At 40.3% G+C, this 21100-nt stretch overlaps 1 protein-coding gene across 1 annotated transcript; it reads right to left on the bottom strand.

Annotated features, from left to right (window-relative positions):
• Positions 1-3135: 3135 nt before the first annotated feature.
• On the bottom strand, positions 3136-19367 carry LOC119917844 (DNA mismatch repair protein Msh3-like). Its single transcript, XM_038738268.1, has 4 exons — positions 19317-19367; positions 17902-18011; positions 7142-7274; positions 3136-3349 (listed from the first exon to the last, which is right to left on the bottom strand). The coding sequence occupies exons 1-4, from the start codon at positions 19365-19367 to the stop codon at positions 3158-3160; spliced, it is 486 nt and encodes a 161-aa protein (XP_038594196.1). The 3' UTR covers positions 3136-3157.
• Positions 19368-21100: the final 1733 nt, after the last annotated feature.

The raw sequence follows: 21100 nt of genomic DNA, 5'->3' as shown, positions 1-21100 counted from the left end.
GACACATGTAGTAAAGTTAGTGTATTGTGGCGATTACATCAAACATAACCCACACAGCCAGCAGTCAGCACAGGGATTCTCTGTGGCGGCGATTCACAAACTGAACTCACCAGTAATGGAGCCCACTCCGTCCTAGAGCCAGTGCACTGCTTGCCAACAGCACCAGCCAGACTACAAGTGTAACTCCGAGTGTTGTCGGAGAATCACTAAGCTTGTATTGAAACTTCAAATGAGTTTGTTTTTTTGCTTGCTTCCTGGGATCCAGAAGAGGAGGTTTTGTTAAGATATGGACTTTTGTGGAGATTGAATTGAGAAAAGGACCTGATTCATTGGCGGTTGAACTGGTGGCTTTGTATTGAGTACTGATTGTAACAGACGTGGTGAACTTGGTGTTCTTGTCATCTGTCGGTACCTGATGATATGATATATTTGATGCCATGACTTGGTTCTCAAGTTGTCTTTCTGGAAATTATTATAATGTGATACTTCTTCTCCTCCATTACTCATCCAGTAACCAGTTTTACTCTGCCCTTTCTAATCTGCTTCCCTCTTGTCATGGATGACATATAGGCTACAGTGATAATCATATATTGATTGTGCCTCTTGAATTGAATTACCTGGTTGTTTAGTAGGTGGAGTGATGTTGTGTGCTGAAAGACCTGGGTCTTTTTGTCCACGCAAACATGCATGTAATGTTTTGTGTAAATATATTGAACATTTACAACATTATTTACTCTAAATTATGCCTAAATAAGCTAAACGTTATTTATTCATTTAGAGCATTGTTGGGTTACACAGTATGGTAGAACAAAGACTGGGCCTTCTGATATCCTACAAGCCAGACCCCGGCCTGTTGGATTCCCCAAAGCCTGCCCATGCGGCTTGGACTTGACACAAAGGGGGTCAGAGAACAATGGGAAGCCCAGATGAACCCTAAACTTTAAAACCAAACCAAAGGTTTGTATTGGCTTAAGCTTTCAGGGGGCGGAGTAGTTCCTAGGAAGACAGCCATTTTGTCAACAGAGGTATAAAACCGAACACCTTCGAACCCTCATCGCCGTTCCAAGTTCCTCAGGGGACAGTAAGGAGGTAAACAAACTCTGCCTTTCTGCAACTGCACCAACAGCCACAGGAGGTATTTCCTTTCAGCGCTGAACTTCCTTTGTTCCTGAATACAGACTTCACTCGCCAGACAAGTAACTCTGTTTCTTCTTTCTTTTTACCTCTATTATTTTTCTTTGTGTTACCAACCCAATTTTGGATCCCTAAAGAAACTGTTATACACAAGATAACGTTTCGTGCCTGCAGAAGAAGATGGATAAACTCCGTGCTTAACTTAGAGAAGATCACCTCCGTGTTATACCTTCTCAACAAACGTCGACTTCACTGATGCTGTTGCTTCTGCCAAAGAATCAGCTGTGCCGTTGAACCTACCGGCATCGTCAGAACCGAGCCGAGAGAAAACTCCTCCAGATTTCCCAAAAGGACTGACGCAAAGCGACACGTAAGAGGCTTTAGTATGTCTGGGCAGCAGATAGTGTATAACCTTGTTATTGTAAACTTTCTACAAGCTTCATGTAGTGAATTTGATTTGAAGTGTTTTCAACAGTAATTAGGATTTCTGGTGTTGGTTCTGTTGTGTGAGAACAGATCCAATTGCACATTCTATCTAATCCAAAGCCAGCAACCGCTGCTGAATGAATCATTCACTGCTGGTGGCTGTAAGATAGTTGGGATATCGTATGTATGGCTTTGCTCTGTGCCTTTCTCTCCTCCTTCTGCTTACTAACCCCACATGCACACACCACATGATCTCTGAAGCTAACCAGACCTGTGACCCACAGCAGGCTAGCATCAGAGTGCGTCCCCATTTTTTTAGGTGATTTTTCACCATCTTGATCTTGAAACCACATGGTTTGAACCGCCATCTTGATTCCAAAATCAGTGGCCTCTAGCACAACCGGATCTGGCACACCCACATGGTCGGATCCACCCGCCTCTCTTAGTCTCCGCCCCTCCTTTGTCTCTCCACACACACACACACACTTGCTGGATTGTTGTATGTTTTTGTATGATTTGTTTATTGACTTTATTTCATTTTTGCATAGAATAGTTAATAGTGATTTACTTGCTAAAGTTATTGATCATTGATCTGTGCTTGAGTTAAATAAATCCTATTATAGTTTTAAGAAGTCGTTGTCTGTGTATTTGTGTATAAGGTTGTAGTAAGAGTTGGTTGCCACGGCCAGTGTACGGATTTACCCTTCTCTGTTTGCCATCTATAGGTAGACAAAACCGATTTTAGACTGATCATACTTGGCATATTTGGTTCTTGGTCCTGATCCCAGGGTGTTGCCTCGTATTTATTAATTATAATTAATAATTTTGAATATTAATAATTGTATTAATATTTCTAGAATATCTTTGATATTCAGCTAATAACCAAACCTGACCATGTTGACAAAAAACCCCAACAGCTTATATTTCAAAAGTGGCCGATAAAAATAAATTTCATTTCATGACTATGTTACAATACAGTGTACCAATTCATAGTAATTAATTAGCAAGACAATCTTCCCAAAAACTGTATTATTCTAAGCCCTTCCCTAGGGCTCAAAACATTTGTCGATATATATTGTCTGCCTGATTCTCTATTTCATATCATTGGCAATAGAAAATCTTTGGGTTTTGGACTGTTAGTGGTCTTGGGCTCTGAGAAAGTGTGGTGGCCTTTTTCATAATGTTCTGACATTTTCAAGACGAGTAAAAAATTTTTTTAAAATCAATAGATGAATCCATAATGAAAGTCATTTGTAGTTGCAGTCCTGCACTTCATATCTGCCAGACTACAATATAGCAATTTAAATGATAAAGTCTCGACTTGATTCACCATTTTCTTTTGTAATGAACAATAATGACCACTTAGACAAAATCTTCAGGCTATCACATTCTGAGTAGCACATCAGCCAGTTAGTCATAAAGCTGTGAGATATCTGCTTAAACAGTACATCAGTACCGACTAGTTTGTGTATAACATGTCAGTGCTAGCCTGCCAGCCATGTTGTATTTTTGTATTGCACTGTATTGATTTTTAGGTAATGCCGGCTCATGCAATAATAGTTCTTTCTTTCACCCCCAAACACATCCTTTTCTTTACTTACTTGGCGGCCTTTTCATTGAGCACCTTGAGGAAGCTGTGGGCAGGAGCCAGCAGGTTAGGAGTGTCCAACAAGAGGCCTCGGAGCAGCGGCGAGCTGATCTGTGATTGGATAACTGGAAGCAAGGCCTGCAGTTCCAGCCCCAGGCGAGAAAGACTGCTACTAATGAGGTAAAACTCCTGCGTGGAAGACTAAAACACACACACACATATAAAGACACACATAAGATTTGATGGTTGCATAGTGTATCTCAATTGTAAGACAAGCTGCAACAGATCAAAACTCAATGGCCATTTATAAACCAGAAATAAGAAATAACTTCTTTGTTCTCCAACAAAGTGCATTTAATGTTGTATTCCCGTGTGTGTGTGTGTGTGTCTGGGGGAATCTGTGGGCCAGCGAGATTATATCACAAAATCTCATCTGCACTGGTTACGACAGCCAAGCTTAAAGAGCAACCATTTATAACAGCCAACACTCTGAGAGACACCACTCATTAGCAGCAGCACAGACGGCAAGTCTCCACAATATGGCAGAAAGAAATAAAACATAGTCCCAAAACACATTTCACAGCAAAATGAACCAAGAGAAGTAACCATGACGTTACACAGACTTACAGGTAACTTGTTTATTGGACAGCTTTGGCAATTGTCATCCTGCATCATCAGGACACACATGGGGAAATCAAACTCGGGTGACTGACAGAAGTTTATGCAGCACTTTAATGCTTCTGATCTGTCTCGCAAACAGCTCACAAAGTAATAATTTATTATAAGCATGACTAATAATGTTAGACCGCAGATCGACCACATAGCCTATTATGAATAATAACGTAAAAACAAGAGATGTAGGCCTCCATTAATAACTCGGGGCTTATTAGCCTATTGTATGCTGTGGTATCGCTGTCACAAATGTTTTATGGACTTAATGAACTGGCAGGGTAAACGGAGTATTACTTGCCTTTTGGTGCGCACCCGAGTGCCATTGCTGCTGTTCACACCTGCCCAAACGAACCGCATCAAGTGGGAAAATGAACTCTAGGGCAATTTAACCAAACTAAACGAGGCAGGTGTGAAAGCACCCGGCTGCCATTAATCAGTTTCGTTTGTGTAAATATCAGCTCTTTTGGTAACTGCTGATAATCCAGATTATGAGATAGCTGTCTACAATCTAATACACAAATTACTCTCTTATGTTTCCTCGTGATCAATGCTGCAGCTTTAAAAATAGAACCGGTGATCATTTAAGATGAAATCCAGTTGATGATTAATCAATGCTACGCATGGAAATTCCTCTGAAGAGAGGTGATATTGTACATTATTAGGGCCCGAGCATGAAACATGCAAAGTCCCTATTGAAACGGAATTTTTAATTTTTTTTCTGCAAACTAACCTTAAGTTTGGGGGCCTAAACATACTCAAACTCACCAAACTTTGGACATAATTCAGACGCGGCGACAATTTTTTTATTTTATGGTTTTCCCGCATGGGCGTGGCAAAATGGCTCGCTAGCGCCCCGTACAATGGTACAATGTTTCACCTACTTGCACGAAATTTCAGTGGTACGTATATCATGTCCAGACACACAAATAAGCCTCTTGGAGCGATGCCCAACACCCAACAGGAAGTTGGCCATTTTGGATTAAATGGTAATTTTTGGCGATTTACACACTTTGTACTTTAACAAACTCCTCCTAGGGAATTAGTCCGATCGACTTCAAATTTCTGCTGTGCATTCTAAATGCATTGACGATGAAAAGTTGTGCTATCTGTGAGTTCTCGTCAATGGGCGTGTCCGTGGCGTGGTGTCCATGATTCGCCACAAAACAGGAAGTTGTTAGAACGTCAGTATACATGCTCACATCTGTACCAAATTTGACATATATGATAACAGACCCGCACTGAACACATCCATATGCCAATATTCACTCAAAGTCATAACGCCACCTGCTGGCAACAGGAAATGACACGTTTTACGCTGTAATGTACTACTCCGAGCAGGTTGGACATATGAACTTCAAAACTGTCCCAGGAAACGCTTAACACATTGATGAGGCTTGTTGTAAAACTTGTGAATTTTTGGTTAACGGCTTGGCAGTGGCGTGGCGGCAAAGTGCCATGCTTCGCTATGACACAGGAAGTGTTTGTAACTTTACTGTACATGCTCAGATCTGTACGAAATTTTACACATTTAATAAGAGTCCCGCCCTGAACACATGTATATGCCAACATTCACCCATGGTCATACCGCCACCTGCTGGCAAGGGGAAATGACTTTAATGAAATTTCTGTGGCACATGTATCATGTCCAGACATACCAAAAAGCCTCTTGGAGTGATGCCCTAAAGCCAACAGGAAGTCAGCCATTTTGAATTTTATGGTCATTTTTGGATGATTTACACACTCCGTACTTTAATGAACTCCTAGGAATTTAGTCCAATCCCCTTCAGATTTCTGCTGTGCCTTCTAAACGAACTGACGATGAAAAGTTGTGCTATCTGTGAGTTTTCGTCAATGGGCATGTCCATGGCTTAGTGTCCAAAATCGATTCGCCGTGAAACAAGAAGTTGTTATAACTTCAGTGTGCATGCTCAGATTTGCAGCAAACTGTACAAGTAGGATGAGAGTCACGCCCTGAACACATCCATATGCCAATAAACACACAATGTCATAGCGCCACCTGCTGGCAACAGGAAGTGTCAAGTTTTACGCTGTTATGTACTACTCCCAACATATTTGCCTCACCTGCTTCAAAACAGTCTCAGAAGAGCCTTAAGACATTGATGATGCTATGTTGTGAATCTTGTGAGTTTTCAGATAACGGCGTGTCCTTCACGGCGTGGCGTCAGAGTTTGATGCTTCGCCATGACACAGGAAGTTGTTGTAACTTCAGTGTACATGCTTACAGCTGAACAAAACGTTACATGCTTGATAACTGTCCCGCCCCAAACACATCTACACGGCAATATTTATTTCTAGTCATAGCACCAAGTGCTATGTAGCGCCACAAAGGGGACACAGGAAGTGACGTATAACACCTTCATGCAGCGTCTGAAGCGCGTAGCAAATTCACAGCCGCACCAGCAGAACTCCAGAATATGCAACGCGGTCGCCTCACACTCCGACGCGTTACAAGTGTGAGGGCCCGCCCATCGCTGCTTGCAGCTTTAATATTGACATTATATTGCCATTAGTGATTTTACAGTGTAGTACCAAGTCATGAAAGGTTAATGAGAGTCACACTGACAATGCTTTATACTATCAATCACATGCTGCGGTTTTAATGGTCCCCCATTTCAGCAGCCCCTTGATGCTCTTTTATGAACCCAAACAGACAGTGACTGGAGACCATAAGCATGGACCCCTCCCTTATGTCAATGGAGCCATAGAGACACGGGCCATTACACACAGGCCCATTTATCTACAGACGGTAAAATGGCAATTATGGCCCCTGTTTGTGTGGTGTGTGGTATGTGTGTGTTTAGTGAATATATAAAAAAGTCATGAAGTTGAACATGAAACAAGAAATCAAGCTCGGCCAGAGTGCCTCTCTCATTTCTGTACAACATACACACGCACACACACACACACGGGATGAAGCCTTCTGACATTTCGAAAATGGGCCCGATGGGAAATGAGATTGTCAGACAATCAGGTAAGTGCCACTGAGGCGACTGCTCCCTGTTGTTAATCAAGAAGCACGCCATAAAAAAAAAGACAGAGAGAAAGGGGGTGAGAGAAACGGAGAAAGAGAAAATTGTCTTGGTTTTCATTTTTATGCAAAACAGCTTTTTTAATCACCTGCATCTGGTTTGACAATTTTTTTAACGGTGTCACTACGCCCACATATTTTAGCTTAAGATGGTGAGTAAAATGTTTTCAGAACTGACAGGAATGATTACCTATTCTGCAAAAATAAGACCAAGGTTGTCAGAAAAAATATTATCATAGAGGCAAAAGGTGTCCCTTTTCCTTACTTTTTACCTTTTTGTGGTATATGCTGCAGATGCCTCTCTCCAGGTCGGGCAAATGCGACAGCAGAGATCTGACAGAATTTAAGGTGAGAGAGTGTGACTCCAGGACCTCCTGCACAGCATCCTGCCTCCCTGAGATAGACCTGTGGGTTCATGGATGAAAAGGAAAGAAAGAAGGGAGAAAGGAAAGAGATAAATTAGATGGGAATGAAGGAAGGCAAAAAATATATATGTTCAGTCCCAGTCATCAGCAAGGAGATTTGTCACTTGGGGAGCTGAATTGCCCTTGATTGAAAGGCTCTGTTTTTCTAAAAGACGCTTTGAACCTAAAACAAATAACCGCCAAATCACCTTCTTTGTAAATTCTGTGCTGTACTGAGATTTGCCAATAGTCAGAACAACTTAAAGTCAACCATCTATGAGGGAAAGGATTATAGAATTATTTTTATTAACGTAAATGTCTTCAGTTTGTGCAATTTTCACATCTAATCTTAAGGGTATCCTTTCTAAGAGAGGTGTATTAATGGAGCACTAAGTTATGTGTATTCATAAGGTGTTAGTGTGTAAACTGCTGACCTGTAAAAATGCATTATATTAGAAGGCACAAAGAGTACAAATTTATTCTGTGAACATACACATCTGGAGCGAAAAAAGGAGATAAAGGCTTCAATGACTTCATCATTTTGTGTGTGATGGCGTGTGGGTGTGCAGATGCATGTGTGTCTGTGTCATGTGCTGCTGCACTGTGTATCTTGGAATTAATGTGCCTGGGTGTAATCTGGGTTTTATCGATGTTGAAATTCTGTAGAGGAGCTATCTGGATAATCTCAGAGCAGTGCCAAATCCACAGCTATAATCCCTACAATGTGGGAGGCGGAGGACCACACACACAGAGTGTGTAAATATGTACACAATCAATCAATATATGGATAATAAAATTACACTGCAGAGAAGGGAACTAGAATAGTAGTGCAATACTGTGAGTCAGTTTCAGCGTTTTTATTTGAAGGAGGTCGCCTCCAGATTTTTTTTTTTCTGTTTTCATCCCACAGTGTTTCGGAAAAGAGAAACGACTGCTCCGCTAGGCAAAAAGTGTTGACATTATGGGCGCATTATTACATCCTCTCCAACAGCATTGACTTATTTAGATGTGACTTTGGAGAATTTCATTAAAAATATTAATTCAAACATCAGAAAAAGAAAATGGGAAGTAGAGATAATTTAATAACAACTGTCATGTCACTTCTGAAGCTCATTTATGCAAGTTACAAATCAGGCACTTATCCACTACTCTATTCTTCAAAACTGCAGTGATTTAAGCCTGTAAATCCCAGTTAATTATTAGGATCTAAGCAGCGAAGCTGCTGTAGCCCTATTGTTTTTGTTCACTTTCGTCTTCTTTCTTCTTTTCTCTGCTAAAAGTGTTTGGGCAGAAAAAACTGCTGCACAAAAACTCACCAGAATTGGCAGGTGGGTTGCAAATTCCACCCACTACTCAGGCAAAACAATGGCACTGATAGACCGATGGTGGCGCTATAATCAACTTTACGTTTTTGAAAATTATCTCGAAAACGGCTTCGTCTAGAGTCAAAATTCTTTCATCATTTTATTTAATGTGTGAGTAACGTTAAGTTACCATAACAGCAGCAGTGCAGGAATTACTTTTAACATGAAGGCAAGGCAAGTTTTTGTATAGCACATTTTAACAACAAGGTAATTCAAAGTGCTTTACACAAAACATATAAGCAACAGAGAAGTATAAAAAAAGTTTAAAAGCAACATAGGGAAATTGAAAAAAATAAAAAATAAATACACATTAAAACAGGGTAAAACTGGACAGTAAAAGTTACAGTACAGTGTACAATCAGGGTTAAAAGAGTTAAATGGAAAATAAAAACAGGCCGAGGGGTTGAGCAAATAATTGAGTTACAATTATTTTGAAAACAGAATAAACAGAGAAGTACACTTAATCTACTCTCTCTAGCTAGTCTGTGCTCAGGTCCATAGCAATCTTTGGGTCCACTGAAATTCCAAAAACCCTCAGACACTACAAAGAAACCAGGACATGTCTGTCCGCAGGCCACTTTGATCCAGTTATACTCTGGACCCATCTGCGCATTTACAGGTGGACAGAGGTCCCGGCAAATCACTCCAGTGCGAGATTTAAGACCACTTCCTTCACTCTGTTCAGTCTCACTCTCATTATCTTTTCACTCAATTACCTACTCATTTCTCACCATGTAAATAGTTAATTAATTGCTTTTAAGCAATGGTAAAAAGAAAAGTCTTAATTTAAAAGAATGACTGTTTCAGCAGACCTGCAGTTACCTGGGAGTTTATTCCAGATATACGGAGCATAATAACTGAACGCTGCTTCTCCTCATTTAGTTTTGACTCTGGGGACAGAAAGCAGTCCTGCCCCAGACGACCTGAGAGGTCTGGATGGTTCATAACGAAGCATTTTGGCCCTAAACCATTTAGTGCTTTATAAACTAACAGCAGGATTTTGAAATCAATTCTTTCACATACAGGAAGCCAGTGTAAAGACCTCAGAACTGGAGTGATGGTCTTAATGAGGACTCTAGTAGCAGCGTTCTGAATCAGCTGCAGCTGTCTGATGGATTTTGTAGGGTGACCTGTAAAGACACTGTTACAGTAGTCGAGTCGATAAATGCATGGATACGTTTTTCCAGGTCTTGCTGAGATATAAGTCCTTTAATCCTTGATATATTCTTCAGGAGATCGTAGGCTGACTTTGTAATTGTCTTCATGTGGCTCCTCAAATTCAAGTCCATGACTACACCAAGATTTCTGATTTGATTTGTGGTTCTTAATATTACAGATTGAAGCTGAGCACTGACTTTCAGTTTTATCTTTGTTTAATTGTAGAAAATTCTGGCACATCCAATCGTTGACCTGCTCAATACTCAGCACTTGTATGGGCTCATAGTCCCCTGGTGATATCGTTATAGAAATCTGTGTGTCATCTGCATGTTGTGTACCAACAGTGTGGATTTGTGCATTTTATATCAAATAATTTGGAGACTCAAAAATCCCTTCCCTCTCTCTCTCTGAGAAAAAGGAGGGGGTAGGAAAGTTTTCCTCCCCTGGAGGTAGGCCTTTTGACATGCAAAAACTAGACACATCACCTGGGGTTTGGTAAGGGACTGCAGAGACTCAATCAGACATGCATTGCTTAAGGACGCCATAAAAGATGTCAACAGACACTTAGCAGGACAGCAAAAGAAGTGTCCAATCCCTCTCCCTATAGGGTGCCTCAGGACATCAAAGTACCGGACGTTCTGATCCCTTTTTCCCATAGAATAGCTGGGCCATAAAACACCACTCCGTCTGTTCTTTTAGCTGATGTGCAAGTGTGATAAGCCAGGAATGCGAAAGAGGGACACAAACGACTCCTGCCTTCCTGAGCTAAAACAATGTTTCATTATAAACTGTTGTTCTCTTTAAATAATAATCCTTGCTAAGTTAGTAGTGGCGCTGCCTCTTAGGTCAGTTATATTACCATGTTGTTACTATCTGTTGTTGATATTGTTGCTGAAAAGAATCTAAATAAGTTAATTTTGCAGTGTTTTAATATTCAGCAAGGTTAATGACATTACTTCATTTTATGTGTAACCAATGCTTGTTCCAAACACTTTGTGACAACTCCTTTAGAAAGGATATGATAAGAATGTCATCCTATACTCGATTAATTTTCCAGCTTGAATTTAATGTTAACTAACCAAATTCCACAGCTCCGAAGCAAAGGCTTGTTTAAAGAATAATCAAAGTTGAATATTTACTCCTCATGTAACCCGAGCTCCCCCAAGTGGACAAAATAAGTATTGCATGCCATGATTCCTATGAAAGGCTGACCTCAAAGTTTTAACTAACTTGTCCTTTTTATCAAGTGCTTAAAAATAAGAACGGTACAGCTGTGTGTCAATTAAGGTTTGATTGTGGGAAGATATTGATTACAATACACGTAAATAGATTTTTGATTTTTAATGTCTAAAGAAAAACGGTCTCTCGGAAACCGAAAACAAAGCCCCCTCAGGGAAACAAAGGACTGCCCTCTGGGAACCACGCCCCAAAAGACAAAAGCAGCGACACATGCGCTCTCTTCCTTCTTGTCCTCTGCTGGTTCCTGGCCTCTTCAAACTGCACGTCGGCACGCACCCAGCGCGCTCCGTCTCCAGGCGCAGCTAAGGCCTTTGTTCGTTTCCCAGCCACACACGCGAAGCGCCGCAACATCGATTTTTCCCTCGCTTCCAACTTACTTGTTGTTTTATTTTCTTTCTTTTTGTTTGTTAAAGTTATCAGACCATAAGTTACACAAGTTTAATTGAAGAACGACCAAGTTTTAAGCTTTATTTCGTCACGCTAACTTACGCTGATCCCAATGCCCAGGCCAACCATGTAGTCCCGCCAGCAGTAACAAAGGACGACCAAACCTTTGACCCGCGCCAGGGTTGGCCCCCACTGCAAGTTTCTTCAATAAGCCTACATAAGACAGACATCCGGAGCAATTCCCTGGCAGAGAAAGCGACTGGCCGACGGCTTGAAGCTGTCCTAACCGAGAACGTACAGACTCTGCCAGTGTGAGGCCATTGACCAGCACCCGGCTGGGAGAAGCGACACGCAGTAAGACCAAAACCCTGCACTCTGTGATCAGTGATGTCCCATAGTTGTTAATAGAGTATCTTTAACTCTTAAAACTCATAGCTTGCGTTCATTAGCTGCCCGTATGAGTCAAACGCTCCCCACAATAGAACCCCTTCTCATTGTTTAGCCATTGTTTATTTCTTTGATGTACATGTAACAGCATTTATAGTCACCTTAGTTAGTTAATAAACTCCACTGTAATCAAGGAATTGTGTGTGTATTGCCTATTTTCAAGTCCCTGCCAAGAGAATTTGCCCCTTCGATATGAGATTGACTGACTGATTTAAGATAATTGAGCGATTATTAACTAACTGATCACTACTGAATAATTGTATAATTATTAAAACCATACCCAGAGGTCCGGAGACTCTGGGCGGATTGGATCTCCGGTGGTGCCACCGCAAAACGAGAGCTTTAGATATTAATATTCTCCTCATATTAAAATTCATAATTTGGTATTGATTCTCATAAATTTATTAAAACAATGTAGTCATGCTACATGCATAATTATGGTAACATATTTTATTGTATTTCATAATCTGACCCAGTGGAAGCAGGCCCCAGAATAGAGCCTTGGGGAACTCCACGTCATTTTTGTTAGCTCAGATGTGTAATTACCTATAGACACAAAGTAGTCCCTGTCCTTTAAGTAGGATTCAAACCAGTTTAGTACTGTGCCAGAAAGTCCAACCCAGTTTTCAAATCTGTCTCGTAATATGTTGGTCGACCGTGTCGAATGCAGCACTGACATCCAATAATACTAAGACTGAAATTCTGCCACTGTTAGTGTTTAAATAGATGTCACTGAAGACCTTAACAAGAGCCGTCTCAGTGCTGTGGTGTGGTCGAAATCCTGATTGGAAGACATCAAAAGACGATGAAGAAATACCTTTAACAGACTATGTGTCCTCGTGCTGATAATAGGCCGTGCTTGTGTGGAGACAGAAAGTAAACACGATTTGCGGTGCTGCCGTCTGGACAAAGTGCTCCGGGATACTTTCGCTTCACGTGTTCATGCTGCTCCACATATTTGTGGACAGCAGTTTTGCTGCAGTGAAGCTATTTCCAATTCACAGAGCAGCACGTTGTTGAGTGTCTGTCTAAAAAACTCCCAAACTTTAGACGGTCGAAGGCAAAGCTGGAGCTTGTCCAGGGGAATCCCACTAACACCAGATGGAATGACGCTTCGACGCACGTAATGCAATTCAACGTATTTACATAATCTATTACGTCGACGAATCACCTCAGCTCTAAAGCGATTGTCGCCAAACTTGACGCATCTGTTCAGATGCTCGGTCCGGGCTTCGCAGAGCAGTCCTGGGATATTCTTCCACTAGGGGGCGCTACACAAGCAAAAAGTTTATACCTCGTAATTCGCTGCATGGATTTGTACAAAATTCGGTTTGTACGATCTAGAATCACTACTCAGCTGATGCATAAAATTTGGTAATGATTGCTCAAAGTAGGCGTGGCTTATTACAACAAATGTAAGTTTCTAGACATTTCTCATTCCAAACTTCAAAAAATCTAAGAAAATCACCTGTAAGTCCTAGAGAGCTGAATTTTTTTCAGCACATCCACTGATATGTGACAAACGTTTGCCTCACTGCAACCTATGGTCAATTCAGAAGTCAGTCACTCTATATTTTTCAGGATATGCTAAAAATCAATTAACATCTATATCTCCACAAGTCTTTGTTCAAACGCTATCAAAATCAACACAGATATTCTCTATGTGACCGATATCAAGTATTTCAAAGGGTATTCAAATCGGCCAAACGGTGAGTCTGCACCAAGATTATTACTGTTTTGGATTTTTCATTAGTTTTTATTTTTATTTAGTTTTGACTTTTGTTTTCAATTCAAGTTTAGTGATAATTAGTAGTTAACTTGGGTTTACTAGTTTAGTTTTTATTTTTGGAAAATGCTTAGTTTTAGTTTAGTTTTTATTAGTTTTAGTCTTTGTCGCTGCAGGATGCCAAGCTCAGTTCAGTTTGGTTCAGTCGAGTTTAGTTTTTCACAAAACATTAAAATACAAGTACAATCAGAAATATCCCTTTTTTAAGCTACCTGAAGCTTGTACATAGGGGCCCAAACAATAAGCAAATATATATTTTTTGTTTTTTGTTTTTTTGAAGTACTGGCACATTGTCGAAATAAATACTACTAATATATGAAGCACATGCAATCTACAATATAATTTCTAACCTACATACAGAAACCCTAAAAGCAAACTACCCTAATCCCCAGTGGTCCCAAGAAATTTATTACATCAGTCCCTAGCTCATTCATGGTTATATAGGTGAAATCCAATAAATGGAGGTGAAATATAATTGATGGACAGCTAAGAAACTGGAGGATAGTTGAGGCCCCATTTGGAGCCACAAACAACAGGTGACAAGTGTTACTGAAAAGCAGTTATATTAAAATCTAAACCTTTATTAATAAAAAAATCGGAATTAAAACAATGTGATGCACAAAGAGACAGTTTGGCTGAGATATCAATGAGCCCATAAAACACACACTAACTGACATGCAGTAAATATATTGACCAGCAGACACGTAAACCCAGTGCACGGGGAGCTCACAGTCTGTGGGCAAGTTTATCCCACATGCAGGATGCTAAGCCAGACCATCAGAACAGAGCAAAACCACCCAGACAGTGACTCACTACCCGCAACCCAAACTAAACAAAACTCTATACAGTTGTTGCATTCATATTATTTTGTACACATGTAAAGATAATAGAAAACATGTTCAACATGTTCACCAACTACCCAGCCGATCCCTACCTGGGTCTCCCGACTAAGTTAGCCTACCCCTAATGTTACATGGAGCTCTCCTCATAACAGTGGTCGCCACCTGCTACGCTGTGGCCAGACGCCGCCCTTACCCCAGGCTCTCTTGACCGACATGCAGCGTGTCAGCTCTTCACACGGAGGACAAAAGCATAACACACCCGTGGCTCCCCAACAGGTGCCTATCTGCTAATCCACTGCGCCATGTCAGTTCCACCGACTTCATATCTACTCGAAATGTAGGCTTAGGTCCTATAAAATAAATAAATAAATGAAAACTAAGGATAGCTTTCATTTATTTATTTATTCCTTTTTACTCTTTCATTTTAGTTAGTTTTGCAAACCTATAATACAGTTTAAGTTAGTTGTCTTTTTTTGCAAAGCCTCATTTTTTATTTTTATTTTAGTTAACGACAATGTTTTTTCACATCTAGTTTTCGTTATTTCATTCGTCTTCATTAACGATTATAACCTTGGTCTGCACTGATATTCAATATCTTGCTATCACTTGTACAGTATGCACAACATTTTCTTTTTCGCTCAGTTTTGGATCAAATGCCATCAAAATAATTGATGTGTGATTTTTTCAGAATTTTCTTATCAACATCTTGACTGTAGGCGTTTTAAGTTTAAACTGCTGGTGGGTGATGATGGTGCATTTAACCCCTAGTTGCTCCAAAGGAGTGCAACCTCTGACATATATATAGGAACTGTAAGTCGCTTTGGATAAAAGAGTCAGCTAAATGAATAAATGTAATGTAAACTGAAATATCTGGGTCAGGCACATGTGATGTCACTACCTCAACTTGTGAGAAGGTGTGTCCTCAGTCAGTAAGTCACCTTCTGTGGAGATCTGAAGTTCAAATCTCCAAGTAAACAAGTCAGACTTGCTGACAATGGGGGTGTTCAGATCATAGTGAGTCATTTGGATCCTGTGACACTTTCTTCCAATTTTTCTTGGCTAAATAGTGTTTGTGCAGCTTAAACTTTAAAACTTGGAAACAGAAAATGTTGCAGGTGGGTTGAACATTTCACCCAGTGGTCAGGTACATATAATGATCTCAAGGTGATGCTGTAAAAATCAAGTTTGCGTTTCCCCAATTATCTCAAACCTGCATCTCCTCTGAAAATATCAAGTTTCATTCAAATTTCACAACTTGTTTGGATCCCAATATTGAGTATTTTAAAATAACAGTGCATTCTGCCGCTTGTTTTCATTGTGAAATTCTGCTTTCTGTCCAAATGACACGTTAAAGAGAATGCAAAGCTGCATGCAAAGGTCTTGTAAGTGTAGCGTAATTTGATCAGTCAGGCTTCTGAGGCTGTGTCCAAATCCTGCAGCTTGTGCTAGGATTGACAGACCTGGGGTCTCATTTATAAACGGTGGGTACATACAAAACAGGGCTGGAAACGTGCATACGCCACTTCACAAGCAAAGGTTGTGATATATAAAAAACAAACTTGTCGGGAGAATGTGCGGTCATGTAAGTAAACTCTGAAACTTGCGTACGCGCATGAAGACGAGAAATGAGAAACGGCGACTCACATGGCAGAAGGATGAATTGGTTTAAAAAGAATTGGCCTACTATTGTGTAAAATAAATTGAAATATTATCTTTGAGTATTATAGGCTTAAAGCCTTTCTGAATAAACACCTGTTTGACTGACTTTCCCTTAAGTGTGCAAAAAAAACCCACACAATTTAAGATCATTTGCAGCACACAGAAAAAGATCCAGATTCAGGATAATAAACACAAACAAAGATATCTGTTTCTGCAAAAGAACGCCTCAATTATGTTGTACAGTTTAATCAGGAGCAATATTAATTAATAGCCTACTAGCATGCAGTGCAATTTATTCTCATAAATAAGGTGAACAGGAGGACAAATTACATTTAAATTGATGCTGTTTTCAGTGCATCAGTCGAGCAAATAGGAGAGCATAGTGTCATATATTGTTATCAGATGTTTGTTGCCTTTTCAAGCCAAATGCTGTGCGCAAGCGTGTGAATGTTGATGCGCTGCTTGTAAAAACACATTATGGAAACATTATTTTCTATCATTTACAAGAAGCCATATTTATTTTAACTCATCGGCAGTCTTGTTTAGTGAGTGGACTGTTTGTGTAGCCTAATAAATATTCAAACACAAGTGGAAGTCATTTGGTTTACTCAATTTCAAACGGGGGAATCCAAATTAATACCTGGGCCATCCCGTCTTGCGTGTGTGTTCCCTCCGGTCAGTGACGTCACTACTCAGGAAGGTTGCCCCTTCCTGCGTATCGGTTATAAAGGGATGGAGCTCCGGTGCCCCCTTTCCTTCGGTGCACAAGCGTTATGTGAAAGTGCGTTTTTTACCCACCAAACAGCATGTTTCAGCTTCACCAAAAGGAATGTCAGTGTCATACTGAGTTATATTTCATTTTGTAGCTTTTCTGTCAGATTTTGACTCCTTTTCTTCCAGCAGTCAGTATGTATTAATATTAAAGAGGGGCGTTTCACTGACCATTTATAGGCAACTATGGGTGTTTGAAGGGTCGGACATGGAGCTCCCTCACATGCGCCACATTTCAAGGTGATTGTGATTTATAAAGGGAACTTCCTTACAAGTGTGCATACGCACGGTTTTATAAGTCTGAATATTTTTTGCCGTACGCTTTTAGTGAGGATTCTACGCACAGTTTTATAAATGAGACCCCAGAGCAGTTAAATTCAGATCTTTCCTGTCCCACAGAGGGAATTCTTTTTGCAGCAAGGCAGCTTGAAAAATAATAAAACACATAGCACTAAATAACATCTCTGATCTAAATATCGACAAAATCGTGCAATAAGCAGAGCTTTTATGGGGGATGGTACACGGCGTTGGAGTATTGCTGCATTCATGTCATATCAAAATGATCACAATAACCAGTATCCAATTTGTAAATGGCATTCACATCAACATCCAAGTCATAATTATGACTGGGGAAATGTCAATATATCAGACTTCGAACCTAATAAAGCCAATGTGCCTAATAAATCTCACAAACACAGATGCCTCATGCCAGTCAAAGTCTGTTGTTCTAGGTAATTAAATCCAAATTTAATGGATATAATGTTATACTGGCAACGCACAGTATTTAATAATCCTCACACAACCATCCTGACTTGTTCGATGACATGAACGCTTACAAATCATAAACACTGGAATCTTCGCCATCTCTACCAGCCATCACATATGAAGTGAAAGCAGCATAAGCATAAGCGCTGCCTGAGATGCTTAATTAATGCTAATCAAGCTGAATCAGTACAGAGGGTATCTTGTACTCACTGTGGGTCTGTGAGGGGCTGGCTCACCCACTTTCTCATCAGTCTCTTCCCAAACGGGGTGCGAGTGTGGTCCAACACCCACAACAGACTGCCCTTCACACCACCATCTGTCTATGATCGAAAGAACACACACAAACATAAATCGCAGCTTGCACGTACAACATTTGAATGAGCCAAATTTCGGGAAGAAAAAAACACTATGATGTAATAAATAAGTAAGGAGGTGAGCAGGTGATGGAAGCCACAATCAGTCAGGTGAGGAGGCTTGAACTGAGCTTGAACTCCATGTGTGACACACACGCCACCGCAGCGGAGTCGTGCTGAACATCTGAGCAATCACCAACGCAAGTCTGACTAGTCACTGAACATTTTCTTGTGATCAGGGAAATGACAACTTCACTCACTCATTAAATGTTTACAACTGCTGTGCAACCATGACTGTAAACAGTCTTGACATATATAAAAAAAAAAAAAAGTATTTGCACTGGAAGGTGTCTATCTACCAGGTATGAACTGGTGCTACATAATTAAAACTGAATTGTATTGAACTGGTAAGCTGCATGACATTTCTTTCTGCTGGCTGTCAGCATTGTTGTGTTGAAAGCTTGCCAAAATATAAAACTATCACCAACGTGCACTTTTGTTCTGCAGCCTCCCTCGACCTTCATCAAGCCAGAGTAGTAGAGTTGAACTTGAGTCAGCTGTAAGTCACTTAACTTAAATAACAGATATTTGATTAGGCTACGTAAAATACAATATTAACACAGGTTTAAAAGAAAAATGTTCTAAAGCCGTGTCACTCCAATGTTCGGCATTGAGAGTAGGGCTGCAACTAACAATTATTTTCACTGTTGTTTTAATCTGTCAATTATTATCTCGATTCATTAGTCATTCATTAGTTGTGTGGTCTATGAAATGTAAGAAAATAGTGAAAGATCTGTTGTTTCAAGTAGCGCAAAGAGGACATCCTCAAATTTACTGTCAGAGGAATAAATAAACCCTGAAAATATTCACATTTAAAAATCTGGAATCAGAGAATTTTGACTGTTAAAATACTTAAACTGATTATCAAAATAGCTGGTGACTGATTTAACAGTTGACACTTAATGGATTAACTGTTGCAGTTCTAATTGAGAGACCTTAAAGACATGCTTATGAAGACCTGCAACATGACTTCCCTTCACACACTTGAGACTTGACTTAAAAACAGTTCTGGCTCTAGCCAATGTTATTAAAAAAGCACAATTATCATCAGTAGGCCAAATACAAAGTGCAGATATGTCTGTTTAGCAAATAATGTACACTAGAGGATTATTACAGTATGGTGCAGTGTAAACCATTTATCATCCAGACACACGTCACCCCTTCATTATGCTTGATCAGTGGCCATGACTGCCAGCTGAGATGAGCTTTTACCTGATTGTTGAGGATTTCCAGGTTCCTGAGGGTGGCGGCACTGAGGACCATACCTCCGACTCACAGGATAGACGTCGGAATGAGCTGCACGGAGCACAAAATCATTAAACTACAGCTGCATAATCAAATGATCAATGCAATATCTATTGGGAAGAGGTTTAAAAATGTGATAACTGGAATGATTAATTTCTTTCTGCAACTCAAATCAAAGAAATACAGAAAACTGTTCTTATAAGTGTTGTAAGAGTTCACCTCAAACTTGTACATCAGAAAAGAAATGGATAAAGCTGCATTTTAAAGCATAAAATAAGTTGTCAAATACATTGTGATATATTCCTGTAAGGCCTAAAATCCCACATTATCCCAGAATTAGGGCTGCAGCTAATGATTATATTAACTATCAATTAATCTACAGATTATCTTTTTGATTCTTTGTTTAATTCATTATGTGATGCTAAAAAAATACCCATCACAACTTCCCAGTCCACGGTGTCTTCTTCAAATATCTTTTCCAAAGAAGGTTAAAGTCAAGGGCAGCTGGACTTGTTTGAAGATACTAGAAGAGGTTTCGTCCCTCATCCAAGAGACTTCTTCAGTTCTGAAATGACCAGTAGGGGAACTGAGCTATTTAACCTCTGTGGGGTCACTTGCCAAGATCGTCGATACCACTGGTTCATTAGTTCTCCTGGCTGTTGTAACGACAGTCGTTATGGTCATTAGAACCACCCGAGGCCCAAGTCTGAACGACCATCGTTGGCATCTTCACCTGAGGCCAAGAGGTAGTGCTTGTTCAGTTTCCTGGGAAACTGAACAAGCACCTACTGGCCATTTCAGAACTGAAGAAGTCTCTTGGATGAGGGACGAAACGTCTTCTAATATCCAGTTGCCCTTGACCTCAACCTTCGTTGGATAATTATGACCTGGATGACAGAGAACCGTCACAGACTTCAAATATCTTGTTTTGTTCAAGCAAAAGTCCAAAACCAAAAAGTTTACAGAATGAAACAGAGAAAATAAGCAAAATCTCTCACTTGAGAAGCTGTTTGAAATGATGATTAATCAATTATCATTATAGTTACAGAAGATTATCTAATTGGGAAAAAAAGGATTTGCATTGGAAGGTGTCTATCTACCGAATCAATGAATTCAGTAATCATTTCAGCTCTACCCAGGGTTTCAAAGAACAGCGGAAACAGTGGATAATAATGCTTGCAGCCTGTAAGTGTGTGCACATTTGTTGGCATGTACCTTTCACTCCTAAGAACTCTTTCTAAGTTGAATTCTTGAAGGTACTGGATGAGCGGCCCCAGACAGCAGATCACTGGGCTCTCCAAGGATGCTACACTCGACAGAGAGCGAGAGCCTGTAGGACACAGACACACAAACGCACACAAACATGCTACATTTCCACAGATAAAAAAAATGAGTCACAGGGCCCACTGCTCAACACATCCAGTGTTTCACATGAATGGCTGTCTTGGTCTGAATGAGAATATATGAGTAACTGGAGGCAATATGGAGTAAAAGACTGAAAATAAAAGGGGCACAAACAAACACACCTTTCTCTTGGGAGTGGCAGTAGAATTCAGTGACTGTGTTCATTGCAGAGGCAAACTCAAACTGAGCGCTGTCCATCTTCTCCACTCTCACTCGGTCGTCAGCCTGAGCACTGGAGGGGAACAACATGACACCATTGACTCAAGAGGTCAGTGGTGCTTGTGACTGTACAGACAGAAGGAAACGAAACATCCGATATCTGATCCTCTTCCTATTGGGAAGAAAAT

The sequence above is a fragment of the Micropterus salmoides genome, unplaced genomic scaffold (assembly GCF_014851395.1).
Source record: "Micropterus salmoides isolate LMB-PRFRI ecotype aquatic unplaced genomic scaffold, ASM1485139v1 Ms_hic_scaffold_2269, whole genome shotgun sequence".
Classification (NCBI taxonomy): domain Eukaryota; kingdom Metazoa; phylum Chordata; class Actinopteri; order Centrarchiformes; family Centrarchidae; genus Micropterus; species Micropterus salmoides.
This window is presented reverse-complemented; position numbering and strand designations above follow the sequence as displayed.

Bases quoted from the DNA above. Each gene is read 5' to 3' on its own strand.
- LOC119917844 (XM_038738268.1), bottom strand. From the start codon at position 19,367: ATGGTCCTCAGTGCCGCCACCCTCAGGAACCTGGAAATCCTCAACAAT. The intron at 18,012-19,316 runs GTAAAAGCTCAT...TTTCGATCATAG, and splicing joins TGGAAATCCTCAACAATCAG to ACAGATGGTGGTGTGAAGGG. The intron at 7,275-17,901 runs GTGAGTACAAGA...ATGAACCCACAG, and splicing joins CAGCCCCTCACAGACCCACA to GTCTATCTCAGGGAGGCAGG.